Raw genomic sequence first — 24,687 nt, 5'->3', positions numbered from 1 at the left:
GACTGCAAACCATTGCTTCATTACTCACCAAACATTATGCACATAACGGTCATACCACACTGGAACAGATGGGGCTTAGTTTTAGTTCCGTGAATTACTATTCTGGTGTTTCTCTATAAAAACAAACCAATTTAGCTTCTGCCCTTGTGTCGTCTTCACAGCTGTCTCTAACATTTCTCCTGACTGCGGAGGCAGAGTTGTGCATCGGCCGTAATGTATTTTACCTCGTCTGCCTGGGTGTTAGCTGAGAGAGACATCCATTTATTCTATGCATTGTTGACCTATAATTGGTGGTGAACAAAACACGCTATATAAGCCTTTATGTGGTTATCCGTTTAGATGCAGTATGGTATCTAGCATGAGCCGCTGACCAGGACCCCTGCCAATGTCTAAGATGGCCAGAAGGCAGACAAAATGCTAAATGGGAGCCAAGCATGCTCAGAGCAGCAGACCCAAACGACGTATTAATCAAGCAACTATAATATCAGCTCTGTGGAATGGTCATATTGTATTGATGGCAGTAGCTTAGGAGAAAAAAAAGGCTATGGTTAACATAGTAATTGAGAATGTTTGGAATGTGGCCAAATGTCCATAAGACAAAGTAAATACGGGTCAATATTGGTCAATTTTAGACATATTTTTTGCTTGAAGATTGGTTAGTGGCCATAATATGCTTTTACACTGCAAATAACTCCATTAACCACTCTTTTTTCAGGTAATCTAATGATTATCATGTGTCCAATTTAAATTCCTTTCATAGCATTTGCTAATGCAGCTCTTGGAAATCAAACTGTGGCTCAAATAGTTTCCTAGCAACACAACACTAGGTATTTTATTCTTTTATTTTTATAAGAAATAACAAATTTAATAATGTACATGTCATTACATTGCTTGGTGAAATGAAGAAAGTAAATTGTAAGTTGTATTAATGTGCCTTGTGTGCATTGCTGTCATTTAATATCACTGCTTGTGTCTTCAGGACTACTAAGTGATTAGGTATCAATCACTCATCATCCTAGCCTTATTAATATGCAACTCACTCCCAGCTACATCTACTGGTACCTGTAACAGTTGCTTCTAGCAGTGTTGATTTAAACCTCAGTGTGCTACATTATACACACCATCTGAGCATACCCTTTGGGGTATGAGTAGAATATGACTTGTGTTGAAAGAGTGCCACCACCATGCAGGAGCATGCAAAGGATTTTATCATTGTCACAGTCTTCTCAAAAAACAACCAAACTCAACCCCATTTTTTTCAAACCCCAAGGACAGAGGGAGGCTCATTTCCCTTCCCATTCAAACAATACATATTACACATTATTGCACACATCACTGCACTTGAGTTGTAGTGTTTATAGTCCTGCTACTTGTGGTTCAAGTGTTTAAGAATTTGCTGCAGTCCGTTGAAAACACTCTCACCGTAAGAGGCACTAAACCATGGAGACGAAGAAGGCAAAAGGAGTGGATGCAATTTATCCTCAAAAACAATAACAAGTTAACCTTTCACGACAGACAGGTACAATACACACAAACTCAAGTGAGATTCGGGATGTTAAAAATAAATGTTTGATTTGTATTTAGCTCTAACAGCTTGCCTACACTTGGTTATACTCTGGGTGTTTTGTTAGAGAAAATTACATATATTTTGACATTACTTTAGTTTCTGTCAACTGAGTGTGGAGTTTTAGATGAGGTATGGTGAAAGTTTGGGACTAAAGTATCTTAAGAAGTGCAAAAAAGTCGAGGCTCTTACATCAGAAAAATAACTCATCTGATTGATCACGTGCGTGAGAGCGGCAAACATCATTCATCATATAAAGCCAAAACAGATTAAGGGTTGAACGATGTCAGATTTTGAAGTCAACTATTATGTTGTGAAAGTCGAGTCAACTATTCACCGAACATCAACACCATGAACACCATCAGTCTCACACTTCTAATATGCGGCTCTTACTCTGCAAAGTCTCAAGGAGAGATAACTTCCATCTCTTGTATGATGCATTCACTGACATCAAGGACAAAAAAGCAGGCTCTACATCGACAGCAACGGAACAGAATCCTATACAAGTTGTTTTTGTCACATGACTGACGACTAGTCAAAATTATGCTTAAAGCGACATGGCACAGCAGTAAAGTCGACTAATCGACTAGTCAGTACAACTGCTAGTACAGACATTCCACAACTGTCTATGTCTTCACACTGCACACAAGTTCATGACCAAAATAACAAAAGTCAAAGAACTGTTGGGAGAACATTTTTGGGGTAAAAAAAAAAAAAAAAAAGTTTTCTGAGAACTTAAAAGTTGAAGTGAGTCAGTGTCACCTATTACATAATAGAGAGTTAAAAGAGCCTCATTCCTCTTAGGCATTTATGCAAGTGCTAGGTTGATACTAGGGGTTTAGCAAACAAACAAGAACAGCTGAGCACACTGGCAGTTAAACTTTAATCTGCCTTGAATGAGAAGTGTCTGTGACAATAAGTTGGAGGTTAGCTGCTTTCCATACATATTTCATGGTCTCTTTTTAGTTATTTTCTTTAGTTTAGGAGAAATAGATTTTAGGTTAAACAAAAGTGCTTAAAGCCACTATCCTTGAAACACTTTTGCCTCCACAGGCTGTCTGCCACTTTTGATCCTTTTTTGCCCCTAACTAAGGCACTCCAACCACTGCATTAAAACCACTGTCAGGTAAAATAAATAATGCTGATCATCTTATGACAATGCGATTTTCTGCTGGGAAACCTTTGGACCTGGCATTTGTGTGGATGTTACCACTCACCTAGACCAGACCAGGCGCTGCCATGCCATAGCAATGACATTCCCAGCACGATGTAGCCTGACATGTGCATAATAAAATGGTTTGGGAGCCCCAAGGCCTCCACTAACAACATTTGGTTGCTAGACAGTGCAGGGCACCCAAGGGAGTCCTACACAATATTAAGAAGGTGGTTATAATTAGGGATGGGTGTCGAGAACTGGTTCTTACTGGTATAAATCATCAATATCATTAGCTTTCATGCTTATTGATTCCCCTTATCGATCACTTTTCGTGCTGAATCTTTAGTCAAAGCGCATCATTCACATCACATGACGCGCACATGGCGACAAGATGGTGAGAGACTGAAACGGTCAAAAGTGTGACTTCACTTCTCAAGAAGGCAGTGTAACAGCGCAAACCTGCAATTTATGCAGCACCGTAATTTCACGCAAGGGCCAACAACATGCTGAAGCATTCACAGCATTAAAAACCAAGAGTGCTAAGTGTTCGACAATAACTGGTCAACAATTGCGGCTGCCGCAAAGTGTCAGCAGAGCAGACACTAGTCAGCAGAGCTAGTGAGGATCCAGTGGCCAATTTCCTATTTGTTTACTTACACAAGCTCTTAACTCTTGTTTAGAAACTCAATAAAATGTCTGTCATTTACACAAAACCACAAATGCCTACTTTTTGTAAACCAAAAAATCACAGGAGGAATTGATAAGGGAATTGATAAAGAATCGGATCGATAAGCAGAATCAATAATGGCATCAGTATCAATAAAATCTTATCAATGTCCATTCCGGGTTACAATGTTATGTCTGGCATTACAGTGTACAGTGTGTATTGAATCTAGGACAAATAATACACATAAAGAAAAGTAATATGGCATGGATGTCTGCAATAGCATGGAATGTAAGACACCAGAATGTATACATTTGTGCTGTGTTCTTTTTCCTATACGGTCTCCCAATTTCTCACTTCTGTCAGAAGCAACCTCCAAAATATTTTATTCTGACATTTGTTTTCCTCTAGACACCAAATCCACTGGCTTCTCATTTTGAGTTCAATGTCAGCTAAAGCCCTGGTGCCTTTTTTTTTTCTTTTCATCTCCTTTATCTGCAGTTACTCCCTTATCAGTGCTGAGTGTGTGTGTTAACAGTGTCTCATAAGCAGTGGATGTCAACAGCACGCTGCCTCAGTCAACTTATTCTTGGTGGTCTCACGATGCCCACAACGAAAAGATAACCCTACTCAATTTTCTCTTTTTTGCTCAGCTGCGCCATTGGACTTGCTTGTGTGTTTATGCGGGCTTTTGTGAAAGCGTGTGTGTATATATGCACGGGTTTGCTTTTGTCCACATAAATGTTTGCATACGTCTTTACTGCCGCCCCGTGTTTACTTGTTACTTCCTGTTTGCAAAGCACATTGCTTTCACAATTGTGCGGAAAGCATAGCAGATTACATAAAGTGGCATCCAGGCATAGTTTTCCTTGTCTTTGCGATACGGTGATCATCAAGCCAGACAATAAACAAATCAAGCTTATGTGAAATCTAATACCAAATTAATTGTATATATGCATTAGAAATGATTGTCTCAAAGGCGTGTTATATCATATAGATGTGCGATATTCAACATAATATACTTTCAAATTTCATCTCAACACCACAGAACGGTGAACATCTGAAAAAGGATTTTGCTGAAGTGTCAACTCCAGACATAATGCAATCTATCTGCTTCTGCCTCAGCCTCCTCCTCCTCCCTTTTCTGCTACTCTCATTCCCAGCCTCCCCCGGGACCTCATTGGTGAGCAATGCACTCACATGGATCCAGAGAGGTAAAATATGATGCCGTACGCTTTTCTGATGGACATGTACTCAGTGTTCTTATTAAGGGTCTGCTAAGGTGACAGGAAAGCGCCACTAGTCAGGCAAAACACAAGAAGGGTTAGCGTTAACAAGCCACTGCCAGACTAACAGACTGCACCAGGAGGATAGATTATTATAGATTTGCACATGCAGCATGTACCGACTGACTGAACCTCAAATGCTTAAAATATAAGGTGATATTTTTCCAGTTTAATGGCTTTCCTCTATTTGCATTTTGACGCTATTCACTTGACTCCCAGAGCAATTATTTCAGGTAAATAAATGCAGCATATATGTCGTCCATATGGAGAAGCACTGAATAAGTCTGCTTTTTTTGAGTGTTTTTTTTCTTTTCTTTTTTTAATTACGTTCTGCAGCACTCTAATGGAGATAGATGAAATAAACACAACAGACTGCAAGTCAATGAGTCAAACTCTTCCTTATCTCCCAGACACCCCTCGGTTAGGCCAATGTTTTAGAAAGCCTTTTATCTTTGACGAATTTGTTACAATACTTGACATTTCATTTGGTTTGATGGTGAAAAATCCTTAGGAACAAGCAGCAAAACAAGAACATAAGCAAAAAGTAAGTGTGTGGCGCAATTCAGTCTTTGTTTTAGAAATAAAGTTAGAAGTGAGTGATTGTTGTTTTCCAGCGTAATTATTTCAAATGTAGACAAACTTCAGCAGAACTATAATTACTGGCAATATGGATGGCGTGTTGCAATCAGTTACAAAATCATCAGATTAGATGGCATAAACCGTGAACAAATATGGTTTTCCTGTAGTGAGATTCACAGGTTGATCCCAAATTTGCGGAAGCAGAGGTTTCTAAAAATATATTGCCGGGTATCATGACAAAATCTGATCCAATGGCGCCGTTATCAAGATGCCTGTACCTTCACAGAAAATAATATCCAGCACCAGGAAAGGCAACAGCTGTTCTGTCAGCGAAAAAATAAATAATAAAATAAATAATACACTGAAGGACTAGCTACTCTAAAAAAGCCAAATGAACAAGACTTGGCCGGCTTTCGCTAAATCGCTGATACAGCCTATGGGAATTACTGTCTGTCAGAAAGCGAAACCTCTGACCATGACTCTCGGTCCACAAATAGTGCTTGACCCTTATTTCTCTTAGGCTCAAGATGATATTTCCTCTTTACTGAAAGTCAGTGAAACACAGGGCAACATTTGCAGGCTCTTCACCCGAGCCCCGTGTCTCAAAGCAAGTGGCGATATAGCTTCCAATGCAGCTTGGAAGATGGATTACACAGTACTCTCAATCCACAGAAACACATGTGGCACTGTAATATCAGACTCAAGAATTTATTCAATATCATACCACATTTCAGGCTCCAACGTCTGTCTCAGGGAACAGGATTTTGAGCCAATTCCTACATACAACTTTTGAAATTTTCAATTTATATCTAGCAATCCCAGTAGAGTAGAAGTTTAAATCTTCCAAATGTCTGTCAGGATGAATTTTAATAACGTTGGTAATCCCTACTGATGTAAACGCTGTAAACATCATAAGCATTATCTCACTAATAAAGCAAGGCATATTTGTATGTGCACGAGAGTATCTGGACGTCCTTTGCTTTTCTTGATAACCGCTAATTTCATTTACTGCACACATGGCGAGTGTAGTTCTGGGGACTGGTTGTTTGAAAGAGCGTTGCTTGACTAATGTGCAAGCTGCAATCTGTGCCTTGCAAACAGCCGCATTGTGAACACTCACAGCATTTTCCATTATCTATATGGGCGTCCATTATCTATAGAGTCTTGCTGGGAGCTTATTTTAGCTGGCACTGGGCAAGAGGCGTTGCAAACCCTGGAATGGTCGCCATAATGTCATGCATGTCAAGCAACCATTCTCACTCACATGCACACTAAATAGCCCTACATGCAAATCTAAAACAAGGGTAAAAAAAAAAAAAAAAAAAAAGAGAAAGAAATGGTGCATGGACTCGTTTGATGTTTGTTGAAGATTTCACTGTTCATCCAAGGGGTTTCTTCAGTTTTGTGTCAAATTGCAAAAGGCATTTGGATGACTGACGACACATCATGACGAAACTTAGACACACAATCTAGAATCTTCACAGATGCCCATGTCTTTGAATTGTGGCAAAAACAAGGCAGTGGACCTGGACAAAAACCCACACAGACACAGAGACAACATACATACGTAAACCCAGAACCTAACTACCTAACCTAACCTAACTGAATACCACTATATCATTTGCGCAGTATTAGGAAGGTGGTCATAATGTTATGCTCTCCTTTGCCAAAATGTTTGTATATCTGATGTATAGCTACAATCTCTTTCTTTATGCACTGTAGTATATACTGTCTATGATATAAAAAGTGTCTTACATTTTTGCATGTTTGTCACACCTAAATGTTTCAGAACATCAAACAAATTTAAATGCAACACAGAGAAAACACAAGTAAACAGAATTGTGAAATAGACCAGACAAAAAGACTGCAGCAGCGTCTCATCCTAGAGCTCAGAAAAGACCCCGCAACAATATCCAAAGAACTGCAGGCCACACTTGCCTCAGTTAAGGTCAGTGTTCATGACTCCACCACAAGAAAGAGACCGGGCTCCTCTCAGTTCTGCCAGCAAACATCTCACTGACACCCAAGACTATTGGAACAACACTCTGTAGACTGGCAAGACAAAAGTTGAACTTGTGGCATAACGGTAACACCGCATTTGAGAAAAAGGACATCATAACAACAGTGACATACAGTGGAGGTAGTGCGATGGTCTGGGGTTGTTTCGCTGCTTCAGGACCTGGAAGACTTGCTGCGATAAATGGAACCACGAATTCTGCTGCCTACCAAGACATCTTGAAGGAGAATGTCCGGCCATCTGTTTGTGACCTCAAGCTGAAGAAAAGTTGGGTTCTGCAGCAGGACAGTGATCCAAAACCACACCATCAAGTCTGACCACCTCTGAATGGCTGACCTGACCTGAATCCTATTGAGATGCTGTGGCATGACCTTGAGAAAGCGATTCTTGCTTGCATGTGGCTAAATTACAACAATTCTGCAAAGATGAGTGGGCCAGAATGCCTCCTCAGTGTGTAAAAGACTCAGTGCAAGCTATCGCAAACGTTTGATTCCAGTTGTGCTGTTATGGGTGGCCCAACCAGTTATTAGGTTTAGGAGGCAATCACCTTTTCACACCGGGACATGTAGGTTAGGATATTGTTTTCCCTTAATGGTAGAAACCTTCATTTAGAACTGCCTTTTGTGTTTACTTGTGTTTTCTTTGACTAAAATTTGTTTCATGATCTGAAATTTTAAGTGTGACAAACATGCAAAAAATAAGAAATCAAGAAGGGGGGCAACACTTTTTCATACCACTGTATAGGGTTATACCATATAACATTAAACTGTCATAACTTTTATAAATCCCAAGCTGCTAAAACGTGTACACACACACACAGCCTATATATAGTTTAAAACCATCCGTAACCATGCATCGTATAAATGTATCCACTTAAAGCCGTGAAGAACACCAAACAGTAACCCTAAAAAAAAAACCCCAAAAAAATGAAAAATACTTTCCCCAAAATGGAAACCAACGCTTTGAACTCCACTTCCAATTCAATGCCACACACACTATTTAACAACTAGGAGTCAGTTATGGACTTTTTCCTATTCTTAGGCATACCGTCTGTCAGCCAAACAGCATTTATATTCACGGAGAGAGATGTAGCCACAAGGGAAATGATGGGAGCATTTCTGTAGGTCTTTGGACACTACAACCCCCCTGCTGTTTTAATTTGGAGCAAATCGGCGGGAAGAGAAGAAGCTGAGAGTAAAAGAAATTAAATTCCTGCAGATTTCTATGTTTTTTTATTGCATTTCATTTCATTACTCACTTTCTCACTCCTACCTTCAACCACACACACACACACACACACACACGGTAGTCACATCTTTATTCCCTTGTTTTTTCTCCTCTCCTTCACGGCTTGGGGAGCAAATGAGTGCACATGAGATCAATGGGGAGGGAGAGGAGGGTTGAGCCCAGCTCTGATTCCCTCTGTGATTTATTAAATTTGCCATTGTTTCAATGGGAGCAGTCCAGTGTAGCTCTCTGGGAAAGCCTTCACAGCAACGCTTCTGGAAGTGTGACAGGTACATGAGAGGGGAGTAAGAGGTTAGACAGAAACAAAGCAAAAAGACAAAAGCGTTGGAGAAGACAGGGGATCCAGCGTCACAGGACACAAGGGATCCAGACATGAATGGAGAAGGGCTAAAAGGGGAAAAGATAAAGACTGAGGAGTGCGAGGAGGAGATGGCGAGACAATGGATGCCACATGTATTAAAGGGGAGCGGAAGGAGATGACGATGATTGGGATAAGCCGCTGATAAGGCATCCAGTGGAGAGAATTGAGGGTAAAAACACATAAGACAAATACATAAGGAGACAGATAGTGAGGAAAAAAGGTGATCACAGAAGGAAAAGGGCAAGAATTGGTAAAAAAAACATCCACTAAGAGGAAGAGACAGGCAAATAAAAAGGAGCCAGTCAGACAGGGTGCAAAGTATACACAATATTACTGAAGCAAATACGAAAGAAAAATGTGTGAAATCATCAGAATCCAAACAATGTGTCGGTTTATACCGCACATTCAGGCACACTGGGACTACCTGAGCTGAGCAAGGGTTTAACAGTATAGGTACTCTCTGATATCTCTAAATTAACGGGAGTTCACTTCGGTTGCACATGTTGGACATCAAGAATTGTTCTATTATGTTCTGGGAAAACCTGCAACAAGAGATTCGACAAGAGATGAATCAGACACATGGACCGAAATGAGAGGAAAGCTTCACCATCTCCTCCTTGACACTGCATTGTTTTCCTATGGCAATTGCCAAGTACAAAAGTACAAAATGAAAATATATTGACACTGGAGAACTCTGGAGGACTACAGAACAACTAGAACAGACGCAACTGCGCCCACTCTGCCTCCTCTTCTCTTTTGTCTGCAGGATTTGAAGATTCACTGTCTCATGCCTCGTCGTTCCTAGCCACGGGAAAGCTTGTAATGCCCCATCTTTAGCCTAACAATTCTCCTTTCTGCTCGCCTTTGCCTTCACTTGCATATTTTAAGGCCTCTGCCGCTCGTACGGGGAGCAGGAATAAAGTTCTATCTATAGCACTGCTCTTGCCACGGGCCAGAATAAAATATGGATGTGTCTCCTCGTGCTTTCTCAGCCGAACATAGCAGGCCAACCTCTCACCCCCAGCTGCTCCAGACAGGCTGAAGCACCTGACTGATAATCGCAAATAAGCTCAGGTCACCAGTTTTAACGTATAGGCGGATTTTAAATGCATTTATCTTTCATGGCACTGCGTAACACTGCAAAAAAAAGTAGTTTGACTGAATTACTGTGTCTGTAAATTCTTAATAAGTAGCAATGCCACAGTGGCGTGCAAGCCTGTTATAGGCAGGAAATGCCTATTGCACAGCTTGTTCTGCTCGGTAAGAGCAGAAGGCAGAGGAATGAGTAACACAGTACAATAACTTGTCTTTATTATTTTATTCTAGGAGTTTTTATTCACTTATTTTCAACTACAAATCAACACTTTTCAAGTCTCTATAAACTCGCACAAATGAAGTTATTTGCCTTACATCGTGTTTGCTGAGAGCAACTGCTTGTACCGAGATGAGCAGAAGGCGAGCACAAAAGATTTCTTCATTTTTTTGTATCCTGGGAGGTTGAAGGAGCCAAGATCACAGGCATAATCATTCAACTTCTACAATTGGAGGCCTTACTACCATTGTTCACTTTTCTTTTCGTTTTCTTTTACTTCTAAACTCTAAATCAACACATTTCATGACTCCACACAATCAATCAATGGCTCAACCATTTATTTGGTAACTGATGTTGCTCTGTGCTTTGCTCTGAGTAGTGTGGCATGATTTGATTAACTATGATAATTGGATCATTTTAATAAGTTGATCAGGTGACTTCACCTTCTATCAGCATCTTGTATCAGAATCCCTTTACAATCACTTCTTATCATCGTACTTCTAAAAATGACTGCCGCAACAATGCCCATTACTGGGAGAAGCCACAGCTGATTGTGTCTTATTAACCTAGGAATCCTCTGGATTACTAACTCCTCTCAGACTTCTGAGCTACTTTTAGCTCCTAAGATGTTGCCGTGAATACAGCCCCTGGAGTGTAACCTCATTGCCCCCTCCCTCTCTCTCACTCTGTCTCTCTCTCCCTGTAGCTGAATGAAGCAGTAGAACATCTTGGCAAAGGTGATAACACTGGACTCAGCAGACAAATGGGGTTGATTCCTGACTGAAAACAAAGCGGGGCTCTCGGGAGGGCATTCTTTGATTTTTTCTCAACTTAGAAGACCTCATGTAAAGATTGCTGATGAAGTGAGGGATTTATCATCATCATCATCCTGGCAACCAGATTCCACTGAGGGAGTATTTGCTTACTGTGCTACTGAATGCAATATCTCAGATGGTATTACTGAAAATGTGACTGAATGGGGTATACTTGACAAAGACAATGTGACCATTATCATTTCTACACCGATCAGGGATAACATTATGATGAATAAAGTTGTGTAGGCCTCCCTTATGCCTTCAAAAAAGTTGTTGTGACTCATAAGAGAATGGATATGGGCCTTCTGAGGGTGTCCTGTGGCATCTGGCAACAGAATGTTGTTAGTGGGGGGCCTTTGGGTGCTATGGGTTGAGGGGAGTGACCTCTGTGGATCAGGCTCGTTCCAGTTCACCCCACAGGTACTTGATCAGTGAACAGTGAATTTGGAGGCCAGGTCAACACCTTGTGCTGTTCTTCAAGTTTCTGAGTTGTTCTTAAGCGTTTTTGTGTGTGCATCTGGCATCAAGTCAGTGTCATTGCTATGGGGTGGGGGTGTCTTGTCTGGTCCAGGTGGGTGGTACATCTAAGTAACATTCATCCAAGAATGCAGGATCTGAAACTTTCCCAGCAGAACATTGTATTGTCACAAGAGGGTCAATGTTATTTAGTCTCCTGTCACTGGCTTTAATGTTGTGACTGATCAGTATAAATGCACTTCAGAGATTCAGAAAGGTCTTGAGGATGTGGATACATCCATCACACCAAACTGAACTCGGACATAGATTTCTGTTCAAAGCTTCTACAACAAATCTCAAAGGAATGATTGAGTATAAAAATGTAATCACAATATAAACCGACTTTGGGTACATTCAGTTGCAGCCTTATTGCGATTTTTTTTCAATGATTATTAATGAGTGCACAGCTACCGGAGTTCTGTAGATGGTAGGAAACACCATTAAACTTTTGACAGATCTCAGAGACACAACAAGAAATATTATGAGTCATTTCCAGAGTGTCGCTGAGGAATTTCCGGCACGTGCAGGAGCGGAAATGAAGCAGAAAAGATATTATGCAAATACAATTAGGATACGGTGCCAATTTATCACACCCCAAGATAATTCATCACACCCTGAAACCATCCAGTTAATTTAATACGCTGCGAGCAACAGTGTTCTTCCTGCAATTGCGTATTGACCCAACGCAGGCTGAGGTGAACTCGTGGAGTTCTGCGTTCTCTGAACTTGCCACAAGTGGCTCAAACCTGGACCATCTCGGAGCCTTGTTTGTGGCATAACCTCTTGTAAAGTTTGATTTCAGATCTAATTTCTACTTTCAATGTAAGATTTTTGTAAATTAAAACCGTATAATTCCATAACTGCCTTCCAAACATGATCTTGCGGTATATACACCATATATTTCATTGCCGATTCCTCACTGATTTTTCTCTGCCTTTCGCCTTAAAGTAGCTGCAATCAAACCTTCAGAGATGCCGTGTATGTGAAGAGTAGCGTGATCACTTTCATGAACCGAGAGTCTCCGAAATACTGGTAGCACAAAAATCAAACAAAATAAGCATTGGGAGATAAATTGACCATTACACAAGGGTGACCAGCCTAAACCACTTTTCAAAAGAGTCTCATGAAGACGGCTCGCAAGCTGGCGTGCAATCGACCCACACATATTGATCCAGCGTGGCTTTGATGCTTACAAACCTATTTCTACAGCCGTGTCTTTTTTTTCTTTTTTAATTTCGTGATTTCGAAGGCTTCATTTCTAAATGAGTTACTGCACCTGGACTAATCGTCCGCAAGCTCTTTCCCTGTACCTCTATCCCGCTCTAAATGATCTATTCAGCTGCTGTATTGTGAGGTTTGCTCATCTCGTGCTTGTTTAGGACTTCCTGACAAACACAAACCCCTAGAGATTGTGAAAACTATGATGGATGAGTCTCACGCAGGCCCCCCCTCCACACTGAAGTGGGCAGAAGAAGATTAGAAATTTTACGATGCCGCGCTCAAAAACGTCCATTCAGATCACATACATAAGACGAGAAAATTATTTTAAATGGTCTGGATCACGCAACCTAGTTCGTGCACGTCGGGTTCGATTTCCCGGAGTCTTCTGTGGTATAAGTTTCTGCCTCTGATGAATCATTTTTTATTCCTGAAGGGGTTGAGTTTAGTGATCAATGCTACTTCAAAAATAGATCTTAAAAAACTCCTGAGATGAAAGTCATATATAGCGCAAAACTGCACTAAATCTGATCCCGAAAACGGCCATTGAACTTATAGAGTTCTAAGAAGACATTTCGCCGCTCCTCCAAGTTGCTTCTTCAGTTCTAAGGCACTGGTGGGAAGTTGAGGTGTAAATAGGAAACTCTGTGGGTAAAACCAATCAGAAACTTGCTGGACACTAATTGCCATTAACTTTCCCTATGAATGGTGCTCTAACGAAGCCACTGCTCCGGTCTCAAGGTGTGAATGAGGTTGAAACTTCTTGGGGACAGCAGTTAAGACTGCATTGTAAATTTATGGCAGATTGTATCTCAGCCCGCCCCCTCTGTTAACAGAAGGTTTGGCTAAATCTTGCCAGAGAAGCCAGATGAAGAAGACAGATGGTTTGAGAGAGGAGTAAAAGAGGGCGTCTATGTCAAATTGGGAAAAAAAAATCTCTCGATAGAAGTCTATGAAGACTGAAGAAGCTACTCGGATGAGCAGGAAAACACCTTCTCAAAATTCTACAAACCCAGTTGCCCTTTTTAAAAAAAAAAACAACTTTTGGATAACTGAGAACCTTCACAGACATATTAAATCTGAACTGTATGGCGCATGCATTCGACGGACAATAGAGATGAACCCGCTCTCAGTGGCACTGATTGGTGTACGGGTTCTCAGAATGTCAGTCTATTTCAGCCTGAAAGCTACAGCTAGCCAAGTTGAAACTGAAAACTGAAAGCTGTATTTGACTGGATCTTTACAAGAAATCCTAGAAATATTTTAACAGAGAATGAGACCACATACGAGCCACTGTTGAAAATTAACAAGTCCTAAGCTGACTCAATTGATGTGACAGGCAATGCAGGCTTACAAGCTCTAGCTTGGCTCTATGACTGGAGGTTACATTCAGCCAGGACACTTTACTAAACGAGGGTGGGTCAAGAAAGGCTTACTGTCTGAGATTTAGGTTTGAAAGCTTATTTATTAGTTACACTTTGCATTTATCACCTATTAAATATTGAGGTTTAACCAAAAGAACAAGCAGTTTGGTTGTCTGATTCAGACATGTTACATTAGTACTGAACTTTTGCTGTGTTGTGTCGGATTGCATCTCCTCTGAATGAGAGTCACCAAGAAAAGTGTTTCATTCAACCCCATAATGATTCCGTAAATGTCAGTCGGGCAGAATATTCTTACAGTCTTAATAGTATACACTGCGCTCACTGCGGTGGACGATTTATTTGAACGAATGAAAGCATTTGAAGAACATCACCACGTCCGATTTTTCAAAAATTGCCCAACCCTTCTTCTAGGCATGCCGCACATGCGCCAGCAATCGCATTCATCTCACCCAACTCCCCTTGTTGACAACACACAGCTGTACAGCTGTGTGTGGATGGGGCAAAAGGCACGATGTGAAGTCTTTGCAATTAACTCCCTTCTATTTATCACGGGGGAAGGATGACAAGCCTGATTCAGTATTAATCAAAACATTACCCTGAGCTAGCTTGAGTGTGCCAAGCGGGCAACCATTTCTCATCAATGATGTCACATTAGCGATCTGAAGCTTGACACTGGATTATTACTCTGCAGGCTTTGAGTTCAATTAAGGCTCAGTAAACACCTAATAAGCTTGGTAATGACAGTGGACCGGTGAATGACAATACTTTTTTCCCCTCTCTTGGATGCTTCTTAATTTCTATTGAATGAATAAAGCTCTCATAATTCTAAATATTAAAGATACACAGCAGAGATAATTACCGCCTATAAATCTAAAACGGTTTCCCATGAGTTCCTCGGTCATGTCTGCAGGAAAACAAAGACAATTCATCCTTGCCATGACCTTACTCTGCACAAGGGCACTGCGGAGATTTTCTTTTTTTTTTTTTGTATATAAAGAACAAAAATAGGAGCATCTCTGACTTGCTGAATACAGTAATTACTGCGCTTTAGTAGTTTTATGTATTGAATTTAGCCAGAGTTGTTTGCCAAACGGTTTCCTCCGCTGTGCAAAACTGGGGGGAAAAAAAGAGAAACAAACAACAAGCAGATTCACTGTTCTTGAGTCAGGAGGGAAATGCGCTTTTGTTCAGATTGTGTAGAGTGGCTCCACAATGGGGGAGGGAATTGAAAAAAACAACAACAAAATATATATATATAAAAAAAACAGAGAAGCAGCTTGGGATCTTTGTCACTTTTCTCTTTTGTCTATTTTTAAGCAGTATTAAGCAACACATTTACATTTACTTCTTCAAAGTAGGAGAATCAGAGCATGTTTCGGCGGCTTCTCAGTGGGCTACATGCGTTGCCCACGGCTTTCTCTGTGTCTACAATATAAAATAAATACAGAGTAATTGCGTTCAGCAGCCTTTATGAACAACAGAATTTCTCACTTTAGAGGAATAGCAGACATGACAGGAGCACCTGCCGCCTTACTATAGCGGAAACCTTAATCTACAGGGACCCTTTCATTACCAACAGTTCTATGGTAGTTTTGGATTAGACATAACCCTGCTGATTTCAACAGAGCACTCCTAGAAATGTAATGCAATGTTGATCTTTTAGTGGATCGGTCAATACAGCTCATTAGTGAGAAAAAAAATAAATAGAACTTCAGCTACAACCTTTCAACAGTAACATTTATACTTGCCTCCCACAGAATATAATATCACTAAGACACTGAAAACAAGACTTTTAATACTAATTATACTCTATTAATTATTCTATTTTTCTAATTATTCTCTATTACAGCTCACAATCCATTGTGCGAGTCCTTGTGAAATTGCCCTTCGTTATACAAATCCTTCTGTACAGACAGCTTACAAAAAAACATGTCAAAGGAAAGATACTGACAATATCTGATATACTGATATGACACCGAATGCATCGGTTGTAAGTTCACTAAAAGTATTTTCAAGCCAAAGTATCTTTTCAAATATAGTATTCGGTTATTTTTCCAGTCATTTTTAAAGCACTCGGCGAGTCCACGGCAACTTGAGACATAGTGTGTTTCGTATTTCATGTTAAAGTCCTTCTGTAACCTGAAAGCAATGTCTGCACGCACAGAACGTTTCGATACAATTTTCTTTTGCCACGTTTAAATTTTTCTTGTGTGTGCTTGATACGCCCACCATCCGCCCCGACCACCTGCAAGTGACTGTGGTGTGTATTATGCGTCATCGCGGGCTGCTAGAAGCATTTTACTCTATTTATCATTTATTAATATATAGATTATGTTTTAAATCAGTTAATCAATGTCCATTATTTTTTGCAGCTTCGATCAAATGAAATCTAGAAACAAAGAAATCCCAATTATATTTTTCATAGCAAAAGTGTAGATCTTATGTTACAGCCTTAGGAAATGTGCTATTTACCACATATTGGCATACATGGTGAGGTGTATGATTCAATTTTAATGGCTTATGCTGATTTTAACTGGAAATGGTGGTTGTGTTGTTTATCTGCAAAAGGTTGCTTACACCCACTTGGAGCGCAATGTTAATAGAAAGTGATTACAACTTTAATGCATTGGTAAAAGCAGCATAGCCATTTTAGCCATTAGCATCTGCTCTAAAGGGTCTTTAGAGCAGGAGGGTTTTATGTGTAAAATGCAACAGATAAGGACACAACAGAGATTCAAAGGCACTGACCAACAAAGCATCCCAAAAAACTCGATGTAATAGACCAATTACTGATGGCTTATTATGGTTCCATATTTTTTTTTTGTATGCCTGAGGGCAGGAGGCTCCATAGTTGGAAATTAACAATTAACATGTTAACGTATTGCACACAAATCTAAATATTCATCAGCATTATTGATCACACCAATGTGTTGCTCCAGACCTAATTTCATTCATTCAAACGTATTGCATCGCCTGTAAGTGAGATCCAACCAATGAATTGCCACCTGAAGGTAACTGGGGAAACTATTTGCTATGTATTCAAGAGCCAGATCAATGACTTAATTAAAAGTGCAAGAGACTCCAGTGACCTTCTGTCCATACTGTATTCAGTCTGCGTTCATGGTATCGTCACCTCGAAGCCTGTACTGGTATCGGTAGACGGAGGGAAAACATAAAATATTATCATCATAGATGAACACAGGCAGCTGAATGCACTGTGGTGCTCTCTCTCCTCTCCTCAGGAGTGTGTGTGTGTGTTTTAAATAGGACTTACAAGAGTCATTCTACATGGAAATTGGTTGGATTGCTTGTTATTATTTTGAAGACCAGTTCAATGGCTCCAGCCAAGATGCCCTCAGCGCTGTGCTGGCAGAGCAACGGCGTGGAGAGCTCAGCCAATCACATCTGGCTCGACACATCATGAATCGACAGAAGCGGATAAAGTGAACAGACTAAATCTTATGCAGCAAATGCGCAGCCAGGACCTAACGAAAGAAAGAAATTATATATGGTTTTATGTCCCGGCCGTAATGAACCGCAGAATATTCTCGCGGCCTTTTGTCCTCAGACAGACACACTGAGCCTGCGGCCATTTCAGCCTAGACGGAGGATGTTGTTGCATTAGCGGCATTAACGGTCCATCACCTTCCTCCATTAGCTGTGGTCCCTGCCACCCGGGCACCAGTCCACAAAAAGGAGACAATCCCTGAACTTAATTTTGCATCTTTACGTTAATAATTTATCAATCCAATACCTATAACTCATCTTGACGATAACTGGGGGACATGAAAACAGTAGCCTTAATGGCCTTACTCTTAACTTTTTAGTTAGTTATGCCACATGTAGAACCTGAAGGACTATTTACAAGTATAATGTGGCCACTGAGCACACTTTATTGCTCTTAAAGACGAATTTGACTGTTTTTAATTTGGCGCCATTCTTTGAGATTACTGTAAATAGAAGCTACAGCATGCATCTTGCAAAGGGTGATGAAATTATTAATTAGCATAAGTTCGGATGCATAAACTTAAACTTAAAGTATTTAAATATAGTTAATACTCAAACTTTTTTTGCTGTACACTATAAACTGAGAAGGATTACGATCGGTTGCAGTTGGGTGGTCGGAGCCTGGATCCGATCCCAGAGCGCTTATCGCAAAACAAGATTTGCCGTATGTTGCCAATGCCTTTCCTTTTGGCGATTTACACCATCCACGCCTGCCCGATGCTCTCGCAAAGCGGTGGGAATCTCCCTGAATAATGAAACTGACATCCCTCATTTGTCTGGTTGTCCGTTTAACAAAAGCTAATGCCACGCGCAACCCCCTGAATCATAGCGGTAATCCCCGGGGAAAATACTATTGAGTCCAGCTGAATGGGGTTACCTGTCAGCAAGGACAGATAAGCGGATGACTGGTATTTGGAGACTTTTAGGAGCGGCGGGCAGAATCGGACAGGTGGGGCCGTGTATTCAAATGTTACTGCTGTATGCATGGTACACATGGGGGAGGAATCAATTTGAAACCGTTTGTGTGCTATCTTTTGGAAAAACACCAGATTGTTTATAGAAATATGTGTCGAGGGCTACATATGGACAAAGAGATCCCCATCTTCCACCTATTTTAGGCAGAGTACAAGTCCCAGTGTAATACTCCATTGGACTTATTCCATCACAAAGAAAATAGGGCGTTCAAATCGGGCTTTTTTTGTGGTATTTCAGAGTTCATTATTTGGATTATTTAGTGCATGAAAAAACTTGAAGTCTATTGCTGTTAGTTCTTTGTTACAGATTCACATTTATGTCTTTATAATTGGTTGTGATCAATAACTATGCTTCTGCTCGACAATGTCCCTGCTGAAGGCAGTCACATACTCCGCAAGAAGTGATTAGATAAGAGCAGCTAATTAGTTCTCGCAGTTCTCGTTTGGGAATTCTCACAGCTTGTTCTCGACACATCGACCGGGCAGAAATTTTTTTTTTTTTACTCGCGTGGTGTCCGGCAACTTTTCCGTGATGCGTCAGAAATTGGCAGTGCCAGAAAGCGGAAATGCTAGCCGGCACTCTGTGATCTCCCAGATGTTAATATTCGCAGTGTGACCACTAATCTTTCCTGTGCGGAGATCAGCATGCTGTGTGTGGTTGAATGCTGAATGAATGTCGTGATCCGACATAACCCTAACCCATAACCCTAACCGACACCCGAAAGTAATAAGTAGTCGATCCCACAGCTCCCACAGTGCTTAGCACATGTGAGTATACTGCAGTGAGAGTTGTGTGTGTGGACTTCCCCATAGTTCTGTACAAATTACCTGGCCAAAAAAAAAATTTTCTTGTTCCCGCAGGCCTACGCTTATCTTCTTGCAGAGCATGTAACAAGCTTTAATGAACTCAATCGCACAGGTGTTTTTCTCAATATATGACTTTTAGTTATTATTTTTTATTTAACATTTTGTATTTGTTGCTTTTCTATTGATATAACAAATATAATATGTGAGATGCATGTAATTATTGTTTTATGGATAAAGGTTAAATTTTGAACTTTACAAAGACCTTCCTGAAATCTCAAAACCCATTTTTTTTTGTTGTTGTTAAGTGACTCAGTACGATCCATATTTGTGCAACATTAGTGTTATCCAGGAAGGTAAAGTCTGTCCTCAAAAACAAAGGCTGACCACATCTGTTTGGTCCTTGTGGCTTGTGGCTCAGGTGGTATACCAGGTTGTCCAAAAAAATGACAGGGCCGCAGGTTTCAATACTCGGGCCCTGAATATGCCAAAGTGCTGTCGGGCAAAACAATGAACTTTAAGATGGCCAAAAAACACCTGCTGCCACTGATGTGTTAGTAAAAAACACTGTGAAGCACTTTGAGTACCACTAAGATAGAAAAGTGGTGCATATTATTTCCATATTTTTTAAAACAACTGAATGGAAAGGAAGTAGTTAATGTCCTTGAATGGAGTTTGCACTTTGTTAAAGACAGGTAAGAGAGACTACAATGAAACCTAACAGACAAATAGCACAGACTTCAAATTAAAAATGACACTACTTTAGTTATACAAGCCTAGTTTAATTGTATTTCATCTTGAGTTTACCTCATTCTGTTCACATACATTACAAATTCAAATGTCAATTTTTTTTAATGCAAAATGAAGACTTTTGTAGATTTTATAAACAAGTCTCGGCAACAGCATCGCCCCCCTGCCTGTGAATGTAACCCCTGCGCCGTTAAAGGCCCGCTGACGCTTTTGTTTGTCTCTTCCAGCTGGTTCTCTTCCCTCCGAGATATATGAGCTATCGCGCGGCAGCAGGACTGATGCGAACACGTCATAATTAAGAGAGCTGCTGTGCACATTAACTGCATTACTTATTCAGAGTTATTAATTAGCCCCGACACAGAGACAGGATCAGTCAGGTTCCAACGGTAATTGACCTGCGCTTTTGTCTCTCTTCTTCTCACCCAAGGACAATGGTCACTTTTTTTTTCTTTTTTTTTTTGTCCTGTCTGTAACAATGGCATACATTCAGCCCTAGAGGCAGGCTTGGACTGTAAGAGCTCTGACCTCTGTGCCCTCCGCTTCGTTCCTCATTCTCTCGCATCTAATCCGAAACGGTCTTTCCTTTACACTTGGGAGTGCAGCAGAAGGGAATTTCTCATCACATTGTTGCATCATTTTTTGTTTCTTTTTCTTTCTTTTTTTTAATATATAAATAACAGCTGTCTTATTTGAAACTAAGTGTTTCATCACTGGCTGAATCGTATATTAGATTTTGATGCTTGTAACAACTAACGCAAGGTTTAATTAATAAAAAATGACAAAATAACATAAATATTCTATCATTTTAACACTTCTGTTGTCTGTACAAACAACAGTAGCGTACTGACACGATGCAACATCCTATTAAGAAATCGACATTAACCAACAAGACGAAATGGGCCGATGCCAGATCTAAATTCTACCTGCCTGATTCGCAGCACATTCTCAAACGGCCTGTGTAGATACAGTTACGTGAAGCAATAAATACTACGGGATCAAGAGGCCACTCCTGCACATTTCCTGCATTATTCAACACGACAAGAATAACCAGGGCACCCTCCAACTTAGTCAGCACCTTTCAATTATTAACGTCCAACTTGGCAACGGAGCACTCCGGGTTCAAGAGGATATGATATCCAAAAAAAAAAACAAACAAAAGAAAACAGATAACTTGAGATTATTACTTTTCGATGATTCATTTTAAACGTTTTTTATTTAGAAGATCAAGTAATTACCGGGTAGAATGTTTCAAAGTGGAGACCCCGGACTATGTTTAGCAAGGATCAACGCACCTTGGTGTCTAATTGAGTAGATCAGTGGCCCCCTGTCAGTTGACCTTCACACACTACATTAAATTGTATGGAACTGCATTACATAAGTGCTTGACTCCAAGGTTCATGTCTATGGCAACGGGAGAGGAGAAGGAGGAGTGTGTATGTAAGGCTTTGGTTCTCACTCTTTCACTGCAATGATCTGAGAGGGAAACTGAGTTTATATGACTCATAGGATACTGACTTCCTATTGTTGCCATGTGGCGTGATGATGTTACAAAATACATGCTGTACATGCTGTGCTATCATGAACGCGGGTGGGCTGGCAGGAGCCGAGGTGTACTGTCCAGGCCGGGCCATCTGAGGACCTGGCACTGACTAAGAGCCTCGACGGATGTACAAACCACGCTCATAAATGCAGCGCAGCAAGCACTGAGAGAAACAGACTCCCAGGGATGCGTGCAGTTCATCTTACCGCCGCCTCGAAATGAATCTCCATTTAACGCATGCGTCGTTTTCTAAGGGAAGTGCCTTTTGGGGCAGCCGACCTACCTCGTTTTTCAAAATTATGCCTGACGTCGTCGTCTTTGCACATCATGTCCGCGTGTCCGCCGACGCCAACGTTAACCCCGTAGTCGTCCAGGACCTTCCCGTCATTCAGCTTGTTGTGGAGCTGGTTGGGCGTGGAGTTGAGAGAGTGTCCGCCTGCGTCGTCCTCGTCGCAGTCGTAGTCGTCAAGGATCGGGGTCTCTCGGATGGGCATGCCGATGACGGAGCTGCCGTGCTGGTGGGTGTTGCGGGTGCCCCGGTAGCTGTCGCGGCCCTGCGGCCCCAGCAGAACGGAGGGGATGTAGTGGATCTCGTGGGTGGCCTCGGTGCTGGCGCTCTTCTGGGGGATACGCCGGCGCTTGCACCATCGGTGGCGGGTGTACAGGACGAGCGTGAAGAGGAGGATCAGCAGGAGGAGGGCGATGAGGCCTCCCTGGATGAAGGCAGAACACAATAAGACTGAGTGAGAGGGAAGTAGAACTTGGTACTCAACGACACACCTTCTCCAACAAAAGGATAACTTTACCTCTTAACAATAACAATTACAATCACTGCCTTGCCAGTTACATTTGGTTGAATGCCAAATTAGCATCAGCTATTAAAAGAGCAATCAGCACTTTGATATGAGAGTTCTTAAAGCAGCATGAGGCTGCTAATGGGGTTCTGACAAGACCAGCACTTCTGTAGTGAAATTACAGAACAAGTGCACTGGTTAAAAAAATCCCCAAATGACTAATCAACAAGCACGTTTACATGAGAACGTGTCCGATTTATACATTACACTATATATCCGATGCTCCGAATGTTGGTTTGATTACTCCGCCTTAATTTTTAGTCTCCGCGAGACAAAAGAAGCTGATGAAGATCTAAAAGGATTTGCGGACTTACTCAGGAAAAAAAGATAGGAGGAAAAGAAGAGAGGAATGAACCAGCATTCCCCCGTAGCAATGATGACATTAGCAAGTAATTAGAAGATAGGAAGGATACAGACACACAGACGCTAACTCACGCGCGCACATAAAAGGCACGTACGTACACACCGGAATTACAATGCAGCACATTACAGATATATTTAGTGCCTAAATCAGCACTTTATTAGCACATGGTGCACTTTTTTGCATTTGCAGCCACTCGCACCGTACGCAGCAGACCTAGCGATCAACAGCTTACAAAAAAAAATGACCATGCAGTTGAATATGCATTTCTCAACAATAATTTGACAGCGCGCGATTCACAAATGATACATTTAGTGCATCCTGTTTACACAGCAGTGTGGAGAAATGATTTCCTTTGTAGCAGTGCCGCATCCATTCTCCTCTCTTTTGGGTGTCACACGCCAATGCACAAGGGTTGTTAGCCTGTTGTGCCCTCTCCTTTTTCCCCCCCTTAGCCCCGTAAATTCACCAAGGAGCATCGCATTTCCCCACAGTTCATTCAATATCTGACCATAGCAGAGGCATCAAACAAGCCTGCCATACATGAGGCAGCTGGATGATAAAGTAAATCTATATGCACAGACAGAACGGTGGAGAGAAATGGGGAGGGCATGACTCATTCTTTGATTTTTTCACAATGGCATCCAATAGGTGAGACGTAGTATTAGACTCAGCAAGACGTGGCACCTAAGGGTGATGTATTTGTAATGTCACATGGAAAAGGCGGCATCAGCACTTGTGCGCGAACTCACTAAACTACCTGGCTATATTTACCAAATTATACGTACGTACACACGCGCGAAACGCCATGGAGGCATCAACAACACGCATGCACACTTGAAGAAACTGAATCACGGCAGAATAATAAATAAAAACCACAAGGGTTCATTCATCACGTCAACATTTAAAATTCCATCTTCATGCAGGAAAAACAAACCCCTTTCAAATTATAACTCATGCACTGCTGGGTGTCCATAAATCAAATATGCTGAGAGGTAAGGCAGCACGGGGTGGACCAGCACCGCGGTCGGACTTGTCCATTAATCTCCAACGGGATGGCAGCTTTGCAGAAAAGCAACCTCGCAAAGCCCCTCCTTTGGCCTGCGCTTCCACATTAGGGCCCCTCCCTGAGCAGGGGAGGGGGGCTTATGTTTCATTTTGGGGACGCGGTGATAATGGTGTGACATTGCACGGCTCGGCAGCACAACAGAAAAATGCAAAATGAAAAGTAAAAGGGATAAACGGCAGCCGAAAACATGAGAAAGAACGTTTTTATGTAGTTTATGTGGCCTTAATTCACCGCAGTAGCATGTCACTGCAAAGCAACTGTGCCTTTGTCATAAAAATATAATTACACCTTTTACAATTACACAGTGCAATAGAAGCTATTTCTGACATTTAAAACCTTAATTACCCTCCTATCTTTTAGATTTACAATTCTGCACACTACACTGCAAGTAATTGTTAAAAGTACACATGTATATGTATATATCTATATATATAGATATATACACACCATATGTCAGCTTTTGCCGTTTAATTTTCCCTCCATCTTTGTAACATCCGTGTCCTTAAGAGTTCATCTTTCATGCAATTTTTGTACCTTCCAAATTCGTTCCTCTCAAATTTCCTTCCCCGCATCATCACACTGTGTTTTCCCCCACACTTCCTTCCTTTCATTTATTTATTTATTTGATTTGTTCCCCGTTCTCGCTCCCTCTCGATTACGGCGCGTCTCTCAGTCTCCATTCCCCTTCATGTTTGATCACATCTTTC

The 24,687-nt window shown here is 41.2% G+C and overlaps 1 protein-coding gene across 1 annotated transcript in view; it reads right to left on the bottom strand.

Annotated features, from left to right (window-relative positions):
* Positions 1-24,687, bottom strand: part of LOC124996430 (astrotactin-2-like) — a 259,132-nt gene that overhangs the window by 162,594 nt on the left and 71,851 nt on the right. Inside the window, exon 3 of the mRNA XM_047569442.1 lies at positions 21,980-22,409. Within this exon, the coding sequence (XP_047425398.1) occupies positions 21,980-22,409 (430 nt within the window). The remainder of the gene's footprint in view (positions 1-21,979; positions 22,410-24,687) is intronic.

This window comes from Mugil cephalus, chromosome 19 (assembly GCF_022458985.1).
Source record: "Mugil cephalus isolate CIBA_MC_2020 chromosome 19, CIBA_Mcephalus_1.1, whole genome shotgun sequence".
Taxonomy (NCBI): domain Eukaryota; kingdom Metazoa; phylum Chordata; class Actinopteri; order Mugiliformes; family Mugilidae; genus Mugil; species Mugil cephalus.
The sequence above is the reverse complement of the archived record's forward strand: the minus strand, read 5'-3'. Positions and strand labels throughout refer to the sequence as shown.